Source organism: Phaethon aethereus (assembly GCF_964289735.1).
Source record: "Phaethon aethereus genome assembly, chromosome: 15".
Lineage (NCBI taxonomy): Eukaryota > Metazoa > Chordata > Aves > Phaethontiformes > Phaethontidae > Phaethon > Phaethon aethereus.
In genome coordinates, this window is record NC_138591.1 from 9,561,340 (window position 1) to 9,579,528 (window position 18,189).

An 18,189-nucleotide genomic window follows, 5' to 3' on the forward strand; every position below is an offset into this window, starting at 1 on the left:
CCAGCTGCCCACCGTCCTGGGCTGAGCCTCTTGCCTCTCCGCCTCTGTACAGGGTTCAGCGCAAACCCCCGGGCTAGGAAGGTGCCAGAAGCGCAACCGCAGAGCGTCCTCCGAAGCCGAGGGCAGGAGCCTTCGTCTACAGTGGCGCGAGGCGGGAAGCCTGTAACTTGCGTGGTTCCAAGGCGGTGCGCGGGGGAACAGCCCCAATTCTCCACCTTTCCTGTGCCTTCCCTTGCCGAGTTTGGCCTCCAGAGACCACCCTCCTGCTCGCGTTCCCCAGGCCCCACCACTCATGCGGTGGGATTTGCCCCAGAGGGTCCCATCACCGGGCCTCTCCCCCGCCGAGGGCGCAGCACGTCAGCGCGAGGGCAGGAAGCCAAGCAACGCGCCGCGGCCTACGGCTAACGGCTCGCTGCCGCCTGCGGCGCCTCAGCCGGGCCCCGGCCCCGCGAGGGCCCGTGCTCCAGCTCTCCGGCTTCGGGCCTAGCGACCCGCCGCGGCCCCGCTCAGGCGGGCGGCCCCCCGCCGCCGTGCCGCCGCCTGCCGGGGCAGGGCCGCCGCGCCCGCCGCCCGCTACGTGCCGCTGCTCCTGCCGACACCGCCCGCGAGGCCGGGCCGCCCCGGCCGTGTCCCCCGTCGGCCAGGAGGGGTTTCCAGCCCTGAATTTCCGCGCGGGGCCCTCTGGAGGTCAGTGTTCGCCCGCGCTGCGGCGGACCTGTTGCAGCCCCGCGGGCAGCAGCCTGCCTGCTCGGAGCGCAAACCCCCACGCGCGTTTCACCGACCCCATCAGCCGTGGGGCGCGGCGCGTCCCCTCGCCCTGAGGGCGCCCCCGGCCGTCGCGCAGCCTGCGCGGCCGCGGAGCCGCCCCGCGCCCGCCCCCCGCCCGGGGCGGTGCCGCCCCGCGGGGCGTATCGCGGCGCACGGGCGCGGGTGGAGCCGCGCGGCGGGAGGCGCCCTGCGCGCCCCGCGGAGCGCCCCGCGGAAGATGGCGTACATCCAGGTGGGTGCGGAGCGGCGGTGCTGCGGACCCTCGCGCTGGTTCGCGTCCCCGGGCGGAGTGGGGCGGGGGGGGGGAGTGTGTCTCTGGGGCGTGTGCGGGGGGACCCCCCGCTTCGTCTGCGGGATGGGCGCCGGTGCCGCGCGGGGACTCGCGCTCCTCGCCCGGCGCTGGGCGCGCAACTTCGGGTCAACTTTCGGGGAGGAGTTCCCGGCGGCGGCCCGCGGCGAGGGGCGGCCGGGGCAGGAGCGGGGCTTGCCGCCTGCCTTTCGCGGGGCGCCGGGGCGGGAGCGGCCCCGCGGGGGACGGGGAGCAGCCCCCCGCTCTCTCTCCGCCCTCTGAGGCGGCCCCGGGCGCCTGGGGCCCGGCCCGGCCCGAGCCCGCACAAGGACTCGTCGGGGGGGAGGAGGAGGAGGAGGAGGATGCCGCCGGCCAAACCCTGCGGGCAGAGCCGGGTGCGCTGTGGGGGCTCAGTTGGCCCCTCCAGCCCGGGCCCAGCCCGGCGGGGTAGGGGGCACGGGCGCCCGGGGCTGCGGCGAGTCCCAGCCTGCAGCGTGATGGATGGGACCCCCCCGCCTCAGCAGTGTGAGGCTGAATTAAATTTTGGGCTGGATTGAACCCTGAGCGATTTCCCCCTCCGGCCCGGTAGCTCCCAGCTGCAGCCCCGAAGGCTGCCGCCCGGGCTGGCGACAGACCCGAGCGGAGCATCCGCTGCGCGGGGGGTCCGGGCGCTGGGACGTTGATCGAGACACCCACTATCAATGCCACCCATGACCCCCCTCCGTCCCCCATGACGCCCCGCCGTGCCCCCACGGCCCCCCTCCCACTCGTGAAAGAGCCGCCGCGGCGCCGGGGGTGGGCTGGAGCCCCCGCCGGGGGCGGCTTGCGGGACCCACCCAGGTGGGCGTGGGGCTCCCGGGGCCCCTCGGCTCGGCAGGGACCTCGAGTGGGGCCAGATGGGCCCTCCAGAAGCGCGACTGCCAGGCCCCCGTCTGCGAGGTGGGGGTACCCAGGTGGGGATGACGGTGGTGGGATCCCCATGCTGTGGTGTTGGTCAGGCTGGGGTGGTGGGAGGCCACCCATGGGTGTGTGGCTGGGGGCACCCCACTGTCCCTAGGCTGTGGTGTCCACTTGAGCCTTCCCTGGGGGTGTAACTGCAGGGGCACAACATGGTCCGTCACTGGTGGGGACCCCACCCTGCTGCAGCATCTCTGGGGACACTGCCATGGCAGGTTGTTGTGGCTGGTCCCTTGACCCGTTTGTGCCCCGTGGCCACGCTGCCCCGTGGCCACGCTGCCCCATGGGCCTGGGCAGACAGGGGGTGGCTGCCTCCTGCAGCAAGGTGCGAAGCGCAGATGCAGCCCTGCCTTGGCCCTGGCTGCAGGCGAGGGGACGTTCCTGGAACAGCCGCAGCCAGCCCTTGTCTGAGGGTTCACCCGTGGCTGGGGGCTCCTGGCTGGCTTGTCCTCTGTTCGTCCGGCTTGGGATGAGATGGCAGGGCATGGCAGTGTCTGCCTGCCCCGGGGGCCGGGCCCTTCTCCTGGGGGTACTGAGCACGTTGCAGCAGCTTCGCGCCCTGGGATGCCCCAGCGCCCGTTGGCTGTTCCATCCTCCCGTAAACCTCTGCCCTCCATCAGCCCTGACCCTCCCGCGCGGTGTGAGTGCGGTGGATGCACACGGCTGGTCGTGTTTGCTGTCCTTTCGTAGGTCCCTGCATTTAAGCCCTGTGTGGTGCTGGCTGCTTGTTTACCTCTTCTACACTGTAATATTTAGTTCTTACTTCTGTCCTTCCATTTCCTGGCGGAGATTTGTGGGTGGTCACAGAGGCACTTTATTACGGTGCCTGTGGGATCGCTGTGTGTGCTCTCGGGGCTGGTGGCAGACAGGAGTGATTTGACATCACCGGTGGCTGATCGTAACCAGGAGGGCCGTTCGACACGAGCCTACTGTGTGTCCCTGTTTGGAAATGCCACTTCCTTCGCGCAGCACGTGCTACGGCGTTCGATCGTGTGGCACGGATCCAGCCGCTTCATTTTAGAGCTGTTCAGTTTAAATGTTGCAGCTTTGCTAAACCACTGTAGCTTTGGCTGCAACTTTGCGTTATTAAGGAGTGATAAAGATCTTTAAAGCATTTAGGATTTTCCTACAGTTGGTCCATGGGTATCTGGTAATCATGGTCTTGTCACACTGCACTGCAGCATTTCCAGTCTCTTAATTTGTGTTTCAAACAAGTGGTGGCCTTTTGACCAAGCGCTGGTTTCCGAGAAGTTTAAAAGGGAGGCTTGGGCTGCAACATGGTCTGGGAGAGAGTTCTTGGAACTAAAGGCAACTTCTGCATCCCAGCCTCTTTATAAGAGGCTGCTCTTGTCCCTGTCATGAACAGAAAGCTAGAAACCAATTTCTGCATTTGAAAGAGTAGAGAATATTGGGGTGGGTTTTTTTGTGTGGTTTTTTTTTGTGCATGGTTTTTGTGGTTTTTTGTTTTTTTAGGATTCCCTCTATAGGACAGCCAGGACAATTAGGAAACTCTTAGACATTAGACAGAAAGTGATAGGAAAGACCTTTCAGCAGGCATCAGCTACTAAGTCTCCAGTTATCAATGAAATGGGTCAAGTATGGTGTTCCAAGGGTGGCTTTGTGAATAAAGCACTGGCTTGTGATGATTTCTTCCTTTGCTGTAGATTTTCTCCGTGACTTGGGGGAAGTGGCAGCAGTGCAGATTTTTGAACTGGAGTGTGTAACTCAAGTTTTAACCACTTAACTTCTATTTTTTGTATTCTTCAAGTCGCATGTGAGGATGAGACTGAAGGTACCCAGCTACCTCAAGTGACGTGTACATAATGGAGAGGATTCTGAGTCTGTGCCCCTTCCTAGAAATGTTGCCTTTAATGAGTTGGCATTGAAACGGCGTTCATCTGGGCTGAACTTGGAGGAAAGCCTTTTTTTCCACTGTGGCATCTAACTGGAAAATTTGGATGCGGTTTGCTGTCAGCAGCAAGTAGTTGCTGCAATTGGAGACAGGTTATTAAAGAAAAGAAAATAAGTGGTGGTATGTGATATCCTGTTAGCAAGAGGCAATGAGCAGGATTTTCATGTTCCAGGATGGGAATTTCTCTCCTGGGGAAGGAGGAGCAGTGGGAGCTTGGTGGGGAGGGACTGGAAGCAGCAGAAGCTGATTCCTGGTCAGGAGACCTCTCCGTCCTCTAATGTTTTCAAGGTACTGTCTTGCTGGAAATCCAAGCTCCTCCCAGCCTGGGCATGTCATGGCAGAAAATTTAAAGTTATTTGAGCACTGCTAACCTGTCTTTGTCTTTTTCATTTTGCTCTCCTTTGCTTCATCCTGGATGTCTAAAAGGACAGTTGGAGCCAATAAATGAGGTGAGTTAATCTGATGATTCACTCTCCGCTTTGTCTCCTCACTCCGTCCTGAGGGATTGTCTCGTATTTTCTGACTCTTTACTGATGTCCTAGATATAAGTAATGCCCTGCATTTTGGGCTGGTAGTTTTTAATTTTTTTTTTTTTTTTTTGCAATGTTCAGATTTTGTTTATGGAAGAAACTGTCTGTTTTACTGGAGCAAAAAGAAACGCTCCTGTGGAGTCTTTTCTGCAGATTTGCGTTCCTCAGAGGAAAGCCCTTTGCGTGGTGTGATAGTGCCTTTGTATCTGCACATTTGTGAATACTCCACGTGTCTTGAGTATTTTGGGGGGATATCTATGGAGAAATTCTCACATGCTTTATATCTTCAGCTTCTTAGGAACATTTCAAGGTCACATACAATCGTAACGCGATTCGACCCTGGATGGGCACGTGCCGTGCTCTTGCAGCTGTCTCCCCCCGTGACTACAGAGTGGTACCCTTTATTAGCAGTGCCCTTGTGCTGCTTAACGAGCCTTCTTAACAAACCGCAGAAGTTGGAGCTGGCATGGGTGGGAAATGGGCTAAGGTTTGGCTTTCTGCTCCTCTTGAAGCCAGCAGAGCTATGAAGTGGAGGGAAGGCTGTAGAGGTGGCATGGCAATGGGGCAGCAGCCTGTTGCCCCTCCGATGGGGTGCTCACAGCCCGTGGTTGTAACAGTGGAGGAGCACTGTTTCAGGTGATGCCGCCAGTGCCACCATAGAAACCTAAGGAATTAAATACTTTTCTGGGTCAAGTAACTTCTTTAAAAACAAAAAAAATCAGTTAAGGTTCTTCATTAAATTAATCAGCGTAGCAAAGGGGAGGCATGTGGATAGCACACTTTTGCTAATGCATTTTAGTGGCAAGTTTGTTGGGCTGTAATATTGTGTGTGTATGGATCAAACAAATATTACGTGCTGATACATATACAGGGACAAAATGTGCTTACATTTCTGTGTTAAGATTTTCAAATTAATTAGACCTTTGCTGGATTAAATCGGAGCTTTCACTTACCTTCTGTTTTTAATTCCTTCTGTTGTATGTTTGCCGATCTATTAGTTTGTTGATGTGCGTGAAAGAACAAGCATGTTTCTGCTCTAACATATTGCAATGCCATAGTGTTTTGTAAATCACCCTCTTGCCAGCCTCCATAATAATATGTTGCTACTAGAGGGAAAATACCTGCAGTGAATGCTTATTTTTCTGCCTTGTTACGGCATCAGTGAAGTTGGGCTGGTAACCGCATAGCATTTGTCTGTTGATATAGATGGAATAAATATAGTTCTTAATGTTCTGTTGCAGAAACACAAACATAAATACAGCTGAATGTTATTTCTCAACAGCTATTGATGGGTTGTAATCTTGTACTTTGGTTTCCAATGGCTTCAGGGTCTGCTCGCTAGAATCTCGGATCTCTTTCTGTGCCGGTGGACTTGTAGAAATTGTTGTCAGAAGTGTTTCGACTGTAGCTGTTGTCAAACAAGTGAAGATGAAGTTGAAATCCTGGGACCTTTTCCTGCTCAAACTCCAGCCTGGCTGTAAGTTTAGATGCATGTTTTCATAGCTTTAACTGAGGAGTCAGGCTGTTCAGCTGTGATGAGAGTATTGATGTAACATGGCGATAGGATGTTCAGAGGATGCCACGTAGAAAGGATGAACCTCCTGCCGAGGGTGGAAACGTAGGCTACTCAATGGCAAGGTGGAAAAGGGCAGCCCTGTTAGCTCAAATAGTGAGGTTAGTCTTTGTAAAACACTTTTCTGATGACTAAGGCAGAAGTTACTTTGTAAGCTAGCATAGCGAGCTGGTAACTGGTTTAGCTGTACACCCTTTTCTAAAGATGCTTTTCATCTTCAGTCCTATTTCCTCTTTAATGGACCAGCCATTTGGAGCACTTCAACTTAGCTGGAATGCTGACGAGGTTGTTTTGAAACATTTTCTTATCCTAGCATGAAGGTGGTTCTTCTATAGGCAGATGAAAGGCGTACCTCGTGCGTGCTCTAAAGGGGAAATTCATCTAAAGTGTCATATAGTAAGACTTGATTTCCTGCATCATCTTAGTACTCTTCAAGATTCTCTCTTGAATCATTAAAGAACAACAGTGGCAACCATGGAATCTGTGGGTTGGAAGGGACCTTTAAAGGCCATCTAGTCCAACCCCCCTGCCATGAGCAGGGACATCTTCAACTCGATCAGGTTGCTCAGAGCCCCGTCCAACCTGACCTGGAATGTTTCCAGGGATGGGGCATCTACCACCTCTCTGGGCAACCTGGGCCAGTGTTTCACCACCCTCATTGTGAAAAATTTCTTCTTTAGATCTAGTTGAAATCTGCCCTCTTTTAGTTTAAAACCATTACGCCCTGTCCTATCACAACAGGCCCTGCTAAAAATGCCGGCTTTTGTCTGGGCTTTGATTAGTGTTTTTGCAAATCTATTACAAAGAAAGTCAGTGAAGTCTTCCCTGTTTTAGTTCCTCTTGTTTGGGAATTTGCAGCACAGAGGTGGCCCCGTGGAGGCACTAGTGAAACCAAGAAGTGAGCAGAGGTCTCCTGTCTTTTAGTGCCTGCTCTGTTGACTGGGCTGGGCTGTCTTCTATGAGAGCCGATTGTTTGATGGGCACAGCTTCGGTGTGTCCAGAAGCTGTGGGACAGGGGATGCCTATTTAGTGCATCATATGATGCTCAGAAGTTGGTAGCTAGGCACGGAGACACTCAGTTAATTTTATCTACTCCTCTGAGTACCTACTGTTATTCTGTGTCAGGTCTGGAAGGTCCATGTCTTGGTGCTGCATGAAATAAATTATCTCATGTTTAAATCACAGTTTTGTCTATATACTCTTTTGAATCCAGGTAGAATAGGACAGTAATTAATACTAAAGCAATAAAAATAGGAATGTTCAAGATGTGTTAGAGTGGTTTTTAAATGTGGAGCAGCATATTTACGAGTCTGATATATGCCCAGAAATGGATTCACCTGCAATTAATGGGAAATGGAAACAAAATCAATGCTAAATAGGAAGGCATTGCGCACAGGAGAACACGGTGATGAGGTTGCAGTATTGGACATAGAAATATTGCTGCAGGAACAGTTACCTACTTGGGAACAAGTAGCTAGGCTTGTTGCGAGAGGATGCTTCGGAGTTTCTTTGGTGTGCTGAGGAGCAGAAAGGCCGTCATGTGTGCTTGGGGGTGTGGGGTGATTGTCCCATGGTGTAGTTTTTGACTGCTGGACCCAACTGTCTGGCTAAAGGGTCATTGTAAACATTGAAGCTCTGTTCTTTTGATCTCAAAACTCAGATGTATGGTGACTTTGCTGCAGGCAGAGAATATGGAGACCTTTGGACTCATAAAATGCTCTGTCCAGCCTGTCTTGTTTTCCCCGAGTCTTGCTCCGTCTGAAAACCTCTACGATTAACTTACTGGAATGGCCATAAGCAGAAGACAATGCGCTCGGCAGGGGGAAGCCCAATTCTTCAACCATGTTGCACTTTATGCTGCACGTACTCGTGCTAGGAGCCCTGGGTAGGGTCCCCGGAACCCCAAGCGGGGCAACAGGAGTCCAAGGAAAGGACACACGAGAGAAGTAGCTTTGCTTTGCGAGGAGGCATGGATGCTGCCGTGCCTTAGGATCACTGAAGTCACCATCTCCTCTGGCGCTGTTGCAAAGCCTGTGATCTCTAAGGATGCCTGTTAACGCGCATTGACATGGAAGCTCGAGATCAGGCTTTGCTTGCTTGAAAAGGCTGTCGGCTCCTTTTCTTGAGCTGGGGTGGACCCAGGGTGGTGCCAGGGAAGATGGTGAAGCTTTAAGCTTCCAGGGTGACTTTGTTGGAAAATAGTGAGGGAACCCAGAAATGAGTCAAGGGAGGAGGGTAGAGAGAGCAGAGGAGATATGGAGAGGGGAAGGAGCTGAGGGGATGTGATTGAGAGGAGTGGGGTGGAAAATGAGCCTATAGAGGAACAGGAGTCTGGAAGAGGAGAGTAAAAGGCAGGAGACAGAAATGGTGTATTTTGTTTGCTGATCAATAGGAAGGCTACACTTTTTGTGTGTTCAGGTTTAAGGTGGAAATGATCCCATGCAGGGCTGGCTCAGAATTCGGAAGCCAAAGATGATTTCTGTTTTCACTATGTTGATCTTATACTCTTAAATCTCCATATGCATTTTTGGAGGTAGGAAACAGTGTCTGGAGTTAGATGTGGGAGCAGAGTAAGGGTTTGGAATTGGTCTCAGAATAAGGTGTTTAATGGGTATGTTTTTAAGTGCTCAGAGACCTGTGTATGCCAATTGATCCCTCATCGTTTTTTTTTAAATGTTACTTTTCAAAAGGGGGCTTTTGGATTCAGTGGAAACCCCTAAAATGGAAGACAGATTTGACACCACCATATTCTGCATTTAGATGTGTGCATTGAATTGGGGAACAAATCAATTTATTGTATTCCCTGCTCGCAGCCTGAAAATGTTTTAAAAAGAGATCTAGGTTTTCACTGAGGACTTCCCATCTTGCCACTTCTTCATGGACAGGACACTGGTATAATACAGAATGCAGTTTGCTCCTTCCTTATCTCCCCAACCCAGTCCTCAGGGGAAGACTGCTTTTATGGTCTTCATTGGCCTACTAGCAAACATATGAATGTCCATGCTTAATAATCCATCCTTTATTTTTTGCCTGTAGGTTTTCCCTTTGGCAGCTCTGAGACACCTCATTGTCCTGGAAATTCAGGAGGGGGCATTAAAGCCGCAAGTTTAAGCCCTTCCTCTTGGGAGACTGTTGATTTTTCTCACTTTCTGAATTTTTTACAGTGGCAGCTTAGGAATAAAAGTTCTTACTGAAGTGAGTCTAATTGTATTGGCCTGAATGCCTGGTAGCTGCTTGTTGTTTCATGAGGAGCACTTGCATCCTGGTCTTTGCAGAAATGGGCTGGGTGCGAGGGTGTATGTCGGCGCTGCCTGTTACGGAATATTCTACATAAACCCCAAAGGTAAATGGTGCATGGTCTGTGAGACTGAATTGAAATCAGGACACCGCTCCTTCCCAAAGGTTCAGAAACAGAGCTGCTTTAACCAGCGCCAAAGTTTATTTGAGGAAAAATTATTGTGGCTCGGTAGCAATTTCCTTACTAAAGGTCATCTGTATGTTATTAACTCGCTATTACATTTACCCGTTGTAGAACATCCTAATGCCTCTCTTCCTGATTCCCTTTTCACCCTGCCTTCTCCTCGTTCTGTGCATTTACTTCTCAAACACAAGTATATCCAAATGCTACCTGTGATTGTGTAGACCCGCATTTAGGCATGAAAAAGCTATTTGTGTTCCAAGTACTGATTATATGTCAGACTGTGTGATTTGGACTGCCTTTAATGGGCTGCAGAGTTGTGCAAATATTGTATGCCCCTTTTAGCCTAGGGTTTGGGTTTGATTATTAGCAGACTTTTTTTCGGTATGGATGAGTTGTGTGACTCCGGGTTGGTGAGATTAGCATGGAACCTGCTGCGAACTTTATGGATTTGAATAAGAAATTCCAGTTTAAATCTGTTTCATATTTGGGGGGGCCTTTTTTGCAAAATATGTTTATTGCTCTAGTCCAGTCATTGGTTACTAAAGCAAATGATTCAACATACTGGATTTATACCCAACTGAGCCATGCACATACAAAGGGTGAATCAGGAGCAAAACTCACACAGTATTCCTCTTTGCTTTGCGCATTTCATGCTCGCGCTTTTGATGTGATCTGCCGCTACTTTTTTGGAGTACTCTTGTCTCGTGGATAAACCAAAAGGGTTATTTTGCATGATGCACTACACATCACGTACCATTGTGCGATTTCATTTCCATCGGCAGATGTCTGCCAACCGCTCTGCTCTGAACGTGCAGTTGGAGACTTTATCTCTTCTACTTGTTACTGTCTGCTCTTGCTCTTTCAGTCAGGGTTGGGAGGTCCTGCTTTTGTGAGCCACTGTGGCTGTGACACGTTGAGGTTTTTAACCAAAATGTTGTTTTATATGGAAACAACATGTATTTATACACACAAACTGAAATGGGAATTACACATGAACTTCTTTATGCTGCCAGTCTTCTGTTGAGTCTTCTCAAACATGCTACAGCTCTCACTGTAACTTGCTTATTAGTTACTTAGATCCTGCTGGCTTCCCTGCTCCCACTGAGACCCCTGGGCAGTAAAACTGCTATCTTGTCAGAATCGCCTCTGCTTTATAGAAGTAGATAAAAAGCAGCCATTTCTTTAAAAAGGCCTGTAAATAAATAGCTGTTAATTAATTCTATTTATAAGATCGAGTTTTGAAACTTTAGTGGTGTATCTGCAGAGGAATATTTTACCGAGAGAGGTGTGTGGTGGGTTTGAGATGACTGAGCATGGTGGTTTCCCATGCTGGTTCATTCCTAGTGAAGGCCGTGCTTCCAAAATGTAGCTGTGAGTTTACAGCAATAAGCTACTGTTTGGGTGTTGTGGTTTGTGGATTTTTTTTTTTTTTTCCTTTTTTCTTAAAGACAAATATAATATTTCTGATCAAGATCTGAGTCACACGTGCCCATGTGGCCTGTGTCGTGCTTTAATACTGATATAACTGTTTGAAAGACAGGCAGAAAGATAAAGAATCTGTTTTTCACACAGGTCTGAAGTCAGTTGGTCAGCCTTTTGCTTGCCAAGTAGATCAGGAGATACCCTGCAGCATCCAGGGATGTGCACCCAAGATTAGACCCAGAATATCAGAAGGCATTTTTATTCTGTATGTACTGCTTTTACTGGGTTGAATCACCCAAAGGTGTCTTGTTGTAACAGGATAAGCAGCCAAAATGAGGACAAAGATGGAGACTCTGATAATACAATCAGTGAGCTGCCTCCCACTCTTCAGGATGTTTCCCCTGACAGAAGGCGGTCGTCTTCAGATGCATCACGGTCCACTTACAGCCTCACGAGGAGGATTTCAAGTAAGGTCGTCCTTCCAACATTAATGTAATTCTTGTGGGGAAGAAAATCAAACTGTAGTGCTTGCTCTTTCATCTTTCAGACAGGGAATCAAGTCAAGTTGAAGGTACATTGATTAAAATCTCATCCTGTTCTGCAGGAACACAGTGGAAAGGTCCAGCCCTGTTTTTCTTGCTGGAGCATATGCTTGGTAATTGCACGTGAAAATGGATGGGGAGGGGAAAGTGTAGCTGAGCTTGCACTTCAGCGTAACTAAGGGTGCTATTAATTGTTGGCAATGTAATGGTGAAAAGTCCCTCTGGGAAGCCTGCTGTGCTGGGCATTGCACAGACACAGAATAGCTGTACCCAAGGAAGGACAAGTTGACTTCTGCCTGTAGTGGCTTCAAGCTGAGTTTCTAACGATCGTATTTGTCGTTTCTCTCGTTCAGGTTTGGAGTCGAGAAGGCCAAGTTCTCCGTTAATTGACATTAAACCTATTGAGTTTGGAATAATAGGAGCTAAGAAAGAAATAGTTCAGCCAACTATGCTGCGAAAAACCTATACCCCAGATGACTATTTTAGAAAATTTGAACCAAGACTGTACTCTCTTGACTCGAATAGTGATGATATGGACTCCTTGACAGATGAGGAGATCTTATCAAAGTATCAGCTGGGCATGCTGCATTTTAGCACTCAGTACGACCTGTTGCATAATTATCTAATAGTGCGAGTCATTGAGGCTAAAGATCTGCCTCCTCCAATTTCTTACGATGGTTCAAGGCAAGACATGGCTCACTCCAACCCCTACGTGAAGATCTGCCTTCTTCCTGATCAGAAGAACTCCAAGCAGACCGGAGTGAAACGCAAAACACAGAACCCGGTGTTTGAAGAGAGGTACACATTTGAAATCCCCTTTTTAGAAGCCCAGAGAAGAACTCTGCTTTTAACCGTAGTGGATTTTGACAAATTCTCACGCCATTGTGTTATTGGCAAAGTGTCAATGCCCTTGGGCGATGTAGACCTTGTGAAAGGCGGACACTGGTGGAAAGCCCTTGTGCCTAGTTCTCAGGTAACAGAATTTATCAGATTATTGCTACAATTTTTCTTGCTGTTTTTTTGTGCGGTTCCTTTGCTTGTTGGCAAGTAATGCAATTTCTAATTAGTCATTGTCATCTTGTTAATACAGCATCTGCTGGATTGAAGTAATGTGGTGCCTGTAACTGGTCTTAAAACTAATACTGTGAGGTAGAGGAGCTGTCCTGTTCCATATGCAAAGGAGGTGGCATGACAAAAGATCCTATGTCAACTCGAATGAGAATAAATCAAGACTGCTTTGGAAGTCTGTATGTTTTGGAACATCTTTCTTGTCACTGCAGTGACCTGCATCCATTCCCAGACACTGCAGTGACACTGTCCCATCTGGGTGGCTCCTGTGGTTGTTAGCATGACTGTGCTTTAGGGACATGAGGGGAACCACTGGTGCCAGTTCAGTGATGATTTGATACAAGCAAGTGTGTAGAAGACAAAATCTCTACAGACTTATGGCATGATGTATGAGCAAAAAATTGGAAGATAGTGGTAGATTGATTTTTCATGATGTCCCTGAAGGAAATAAACTTGCCATAGATTTTGTATGATATAAGTGGCATGTTGCATGCATGGAAGTTTGAGCGTGCATTTTGGACCAGATTCGGCTGTCTGATGGGATGGAAGGAGGATGTGTGTGCTCTCATGCCTGTTCTCAGGATAGGGCCCCAGTCAGTGCCACCTCCTTGCCAGCCAGGAAAAGAGCTGTTCAATGGGAAGATCTGAACTTTTGGATCAGGAACAGCAGTTAGCTACCAGATTTGCTACCAGCTATATTGCCCACACAGCTTGGCTTTTTACGGGGTTAGTATAACACTATTGCTTCTCCCAGTTTCTCACCAGCTCTTGGGTTGCAATTTCTAAGTTTTAGAGCCTTTGCTGAATCAAAATCCTGTGTGAACTTGGATGGTTTCTTTGATTCAGTTTCTTTGACTTCTTTGTGTGTTCACAAAAGGGTGGCATAACCAGAAGTATTAGGCAAGATGAACAGTAAATCATTGACCTCAATGCTGATTTACAGTGCGAGTCTGAGACTTCCACTCTGATTTGGAGTGGAAACTTGTGATCAGACACTTGTTGAAGTAAAATCCACCGAGCAGTGTTTATACACGAAATCAGCTGGGTCTCTGACTCTGCTTTGCCCCCTCTCTGTGTGCAGAGGGCTTGAGAGCACTTTTACCTCTTGCTCAGACTTTCTGCAGAACTTTAAGTCCCCTGATAATTGCAAGAGAGCCGACTGGATTTGCTTTAATAGAAGTAGGAGTGTTACAGGCTTAGCCTGAACTTTGTTTGTGCAGTAGGGAAAGTATGAAAGTTGTGCACAAGTCAAAATCATGGGGTCCCTGAGCATGTCTTTATGGAGGGCATGTCTTCATGTCAGTGGGATCTGCTTTACTCAGTAAAGTGGCAGCGAGGGGCGAGGGGACAGTGTGCTATGAAGCGGTTCATAAGGAAAATGAACAAGGACAGATTTCCCTCCTGGGTTTCCCTCCTCGCCTGGGCCTTTTCCCCCAAATGTTTATTTATGATTGTTTTTTTTTCTTTTTGGTATTCGTGGTTCATCACGGGCTCTGCATTGTGTATCTGAGGACAGAGTTCTCTTCTTTACATCCCATTATCCTCCCGTCATTCACACCATGCAGCCTTGCATTTTTTCCCCCCTCTGCTTTTGCATGATAAATACTTCTCTGTATTATGTAGCTCTTTATTAGTAACATGGATTCATTCCACAGCTAACACAGACCTTGATTAGACAAGATCATCTCTGCCTTCGTATGCCAAGCTCGGAGCCAGCTCTTCCTCCCTCCCTCTCCAAAGTTTCATTGAAAAGCCGCTGCTGTTTTCAGCAGTGCTGTCTGATTCACCAGGATTCAAGACAAATTATCTATGCAGAAATTGGCATTTCTGATATTTATAAAAGGAAGGATAAAAAGAGAAAACTTCCTTTGAGTGGGCAGGCCTAACCTTACAAGCCTTTTTCTGTATGATAACGAGCAAATAAAGGCAAAACTTAAATGAAACAAAAAGTCCTTTGCGCCTTGATTAGTGAAGTGCCTTGTTTTGGTCTTTTCATGCTTCCTTGTTCTTTTTGCCTTAGCTGGCAGACTGCAACTGCCAAGAGAATAACGGTATTTGTACTAGGACATCCAGGGAGGAGATCCCTATGGGTATCATCTTCCCATGTTTTCTCAGTGATAAGATTTTTAAAGTTCATTGAATAATAAGGTGTATTTTCTCTTAGTAGTGATTAAAGTTAAATGCATTGATCAAAGGGTTAAAATAAGTCCTGGAAGAAGTAAAACAATAAAGCTTATTACTTCAAAAAACTGCATTTTAATGTCTTTCAATAAGTGATGCTTGTGATAGAAATTTGTGAGGTTGTTTTTGATTGCTAGTTGGAAGATTCTGCCTGTGGAATGATAGATTTGACATGTTGACTTTTTTTTATACTTCTCACTTTTTTGCTTGATTAGGTGAGGGACAGACAGCCTTTATTAGTTTCTTGTTGGATTGAACCCGAGTCCGCTGAAGTGAACTTTGTGTTGTGAGATCGTGGTAGATGGGGACAGAAGAGATCTATGTGCAATAGCATCTTATTTTGCAGAAGGTGTGCTCGGATTCTGGAGAGCAATGCAAAGCCGCCACGGTGCAGTTCTGATCATCAGTTGATGCAAACTTTCCAGGCTGGGTTGGCTGCCCCGGGGCTCTGAGAGGGAGCAGCAGCTGGCAGCAGCACCCCCCAGCAATAAAAGTCCCGTTGGAGAAGGTGCTGAAGCAGGTGCTTGGAAAACTAGTAGCAGGAGGAGAGAAAAATACAGTCAGAGATGTGATATGTAGAGATGAAAGACACAAAATATGTGATTTTTTTTTTTTTTTTTTTTTTTAACTGGCATTTGTAGACAGAAACATGATGAGCTGGAGAAAAGTGAATCCAGATGGCAGGAGCTGTGGAGAAGGTTTTCTCTTCATAGTGGTGGGAGTGGGATGGCGCAAAGTTTGTGGAAGAGCAGAGAAAGTGGCCTAAATGGTATTGTCTAAGATGAACATCTGTGTTGCACTTGCTGTATCCACCTGGAGGCCATTGCTGTGGAGTGTGCTGACCAAGTCAGGTGCCGAGTCCTTGTGCCACCATCACACTGAGCCCCTTCGAGCCCAGAGCTGGGATGCTGCCTCAGTACAGGGCTGTGCCAGCACAAGTGAGCCCTGCTAGAAAAGGTGGGGGATGCCAGCAATCTTTCGGTGCATGCGGTGCTGGCAGGGACGGGAGGGTTTCTCCCAGGCTGAGGCATGGTCCAACTTCTGCAGCCAGCAACTCCGTTGACTCCACTGCGAGCTGGACCAGGGTAAGCTCCTTAGGCCAGTGGATGGGACGTGCAGCTCCTCAGTGGGTGAAAGCCCATCATCATTAATAGCAGAATATCTTCATTACCACGTCGTGGAATTGCTTGTTAACTAACAGCCTGAGAACTTACCTGGGGTGTAACAAGGCAGGCCGTGCGGCATTGCCGTGCTCCTTATGTTGGGAGTGGGTTGTCAGAGAACCCGAATATGGGTGAGCAGCGTGTTGTCCTCTCAGCCTTGAGGAATCAGTGCAGTAAACCACTTGATGCTGAGCCTCGGGCAAAAGACCATACCCGTGCGTAAGTGCTTTTTTGCGCGTGGAGCACTCGAGAGGATTGAGCCCAAAGCGGAGGCCCAGGGGAGCTGCCGTCCGATGTATTGGCAGAGCCAGCAACTAAACAGAAGAGCTTACTCCTTGTGGAAAGTGTCAGTGCAGGTATTGCCAAATTCCTTATCCTTGGTAGTTCTGGGAGGCTTTTTCTTGCAGGGTAATTAATGTGTTTCTAAAGCGCAGTAGCTGCTCGTGGAGTAGCTCTTGAGTCCAGTCCCCATAGGAACACTCTGCGCTCCTTAAATATCCCCTTAAATGTGTGTGGCTTTGCTTAATTACCATGAATGAAGTTGGCAGGCCTTGCTGTAGCTGGGCTCAGATTCACACATTTTGCCGTTAAGATTAATTCTGAAACAAATGCTCAGGACCCCAAGTTTTATTGACATATGATTCATTTCTTTTTTGGCAGATTTGAGTGGGCAGGAATAAATGTTTTAGACCAGCAGTAATGAGAGCTTGGAGATCATTCCCCAAAAGAAAAAAAAAAATTGCCTGGTTATGGTGGGGAAAATAGCATAAAAATTCCTTCTCCCCTCAAATTAAGCCATTTTTACAGTGGAGGGAGTATGTATTGGACTTGCTTTTTTAACTTTATACTATGAGTGCACTAGAATGACGGTCATTTAAGAAGCTGTCAGCTTTTTACGTTCAAAATGGTATGTGCTCCACAAATGGAGTGGCTTTCCTATGGCAGCTCTCTGCAATTTTTTATTCCCGTCTCAGGGATAAGCCTACAGCAAGTACTGCACTGTTCTTCTTACCATGCCTTGGTTGGGAAGGAAAAAGGAGAAAGGAATTTGAAATTCAGGTAGTGACTCATTTTGGAACATTCCTCTTGGGTGCTGTGTTGAATTCTGCCATGCAGCCAGGTGGTTATGGCACATGGTTTGGAGGCCTCCAGAGTTGTTCTTGGCACCCTTGTTCCTTGGCTTATCCATTGCAGCCCTGAGAAGGAGCCATCCTTGGAGAACGTGGATGATGCCTTGTGTTTGGTAGCATGGTGTATTAGTGAAAATAATGCCAGGACCCATTTCTCATACAGGCATAAAGCACTGTACAGGCAGAAGCTTGGTTCAGAGAGTTGGCACAACAGTTGACTCAAGGCCGTGTGCATCAGTGTGGAACGGGGGTCCATGTTCGTGACACAGTCATGGGAAAATAAATATGAAAATGAGTGTCAGGGTTTTTTAATTTTCTTCCTTTTATTTTTTTTAGCTGCCCAAAAGGATAGCGGCTGCTTGATTAAAGGGATGATGCAGAATCACTGGTGATGAACGTGGGTTGGTTATGTGGGGCTATGCCCGCTCATTAACAGGATGTTAAAATCAACCTGGCAGTTTACCTGTGTCCTGTGGAGAGATGCTCGGGGCAAAGCCTGGCTGGAGGTGGGATGCCACCACCCTGCAGGTCACTAGAGTTGAGGGAACTGTTCATGGGATGCCGTGATGGGTACTTGTCCGTCATGATGACAACATTTTTTGCTCTTAACCTGTGGTTTGTTGTCTTATGTTGGTTTATGACATTCTACCATCTTTCTTTCACTCTGTATCTTTGTTTTCCCCAGATCCATTTCAGTTTCCCCCCTCCCGCTTTTCTTTTCCAGTCTTTAAAGCTCCAGCACTGAGAAATTCTTCTTCTTGATCATTTTCTCTTCTTTATCTTTATCTATCTCTTCTGTTTCCAGCTGTCATCTTCGGTCACCTCATCCCTATCCCTTGCCCTTTCTGCAGAAGACTGGGATGCTGTGGGGTGTATTTTGCTGAGGAGAAGCCCAGAGGAGGGGTTGGTGGGGGTCGTGGACAGGACCTCTTCATAGGAAATCTTCTTCCCAAAGGCCTTTGCACGGGAGAGGATTTCTCATGGCCGTCCAAACTGCTGCAAAGCCAGTTAGACTTTAGAAGGGATTTTGTGACTCCATCATACATCTACGTGGTGTCTGTTGCATAGGTAACACTGTTCTTGTCCACTGGTGAGTATGTATTTTTTTTCAGGTTCTGGTCCTTGATAGCTCGGCCTCCCGGAAACGATGGCTGTGTGTTGCAGGATGCTGTAGAAAGCCTGTTCGAGCAAACTGTTCTAAACCATCAGTTTTCTAATGTGCCTGCAGGTACC

General features: G+C 48.6%; 1 protein-coding gene across 1 annotated transcript in view; it reads left to right on the forward strand.

Moving 5' to 3' along the window:
• Positions 1–985: 985 nt before the first annotated feature.
• Positions 986–18,189, forward strand: part of SYT17 (synaptotagmin 17) — a gene marked incomplete at its 5' end in the record, with an annotated part of 38,683 nt that continues 21,479 nt past the window's right edge. Inside the window, 5 exons of the mRNA XM_082006903.1 lie at positions 986–1,000; positions 4,358–4,375; positions 5,785–5,933; positions 11,191–11,339; positions 11,768–12,387. Coding sequence (XP_081863029.1) covers positions 986–1,000; positions 4,358–4,375; positions 5,785–5,933; positions 11,191–11,339; positions 11,768–12,387 — 951 coding nt within the window. The remainder of the gene's footprint in view (positions 1,001–4,357; positions 4,376–5,784; positions 5,934–11,190; positions 11,340–11,767; positions 12,388–18,189) is intronic.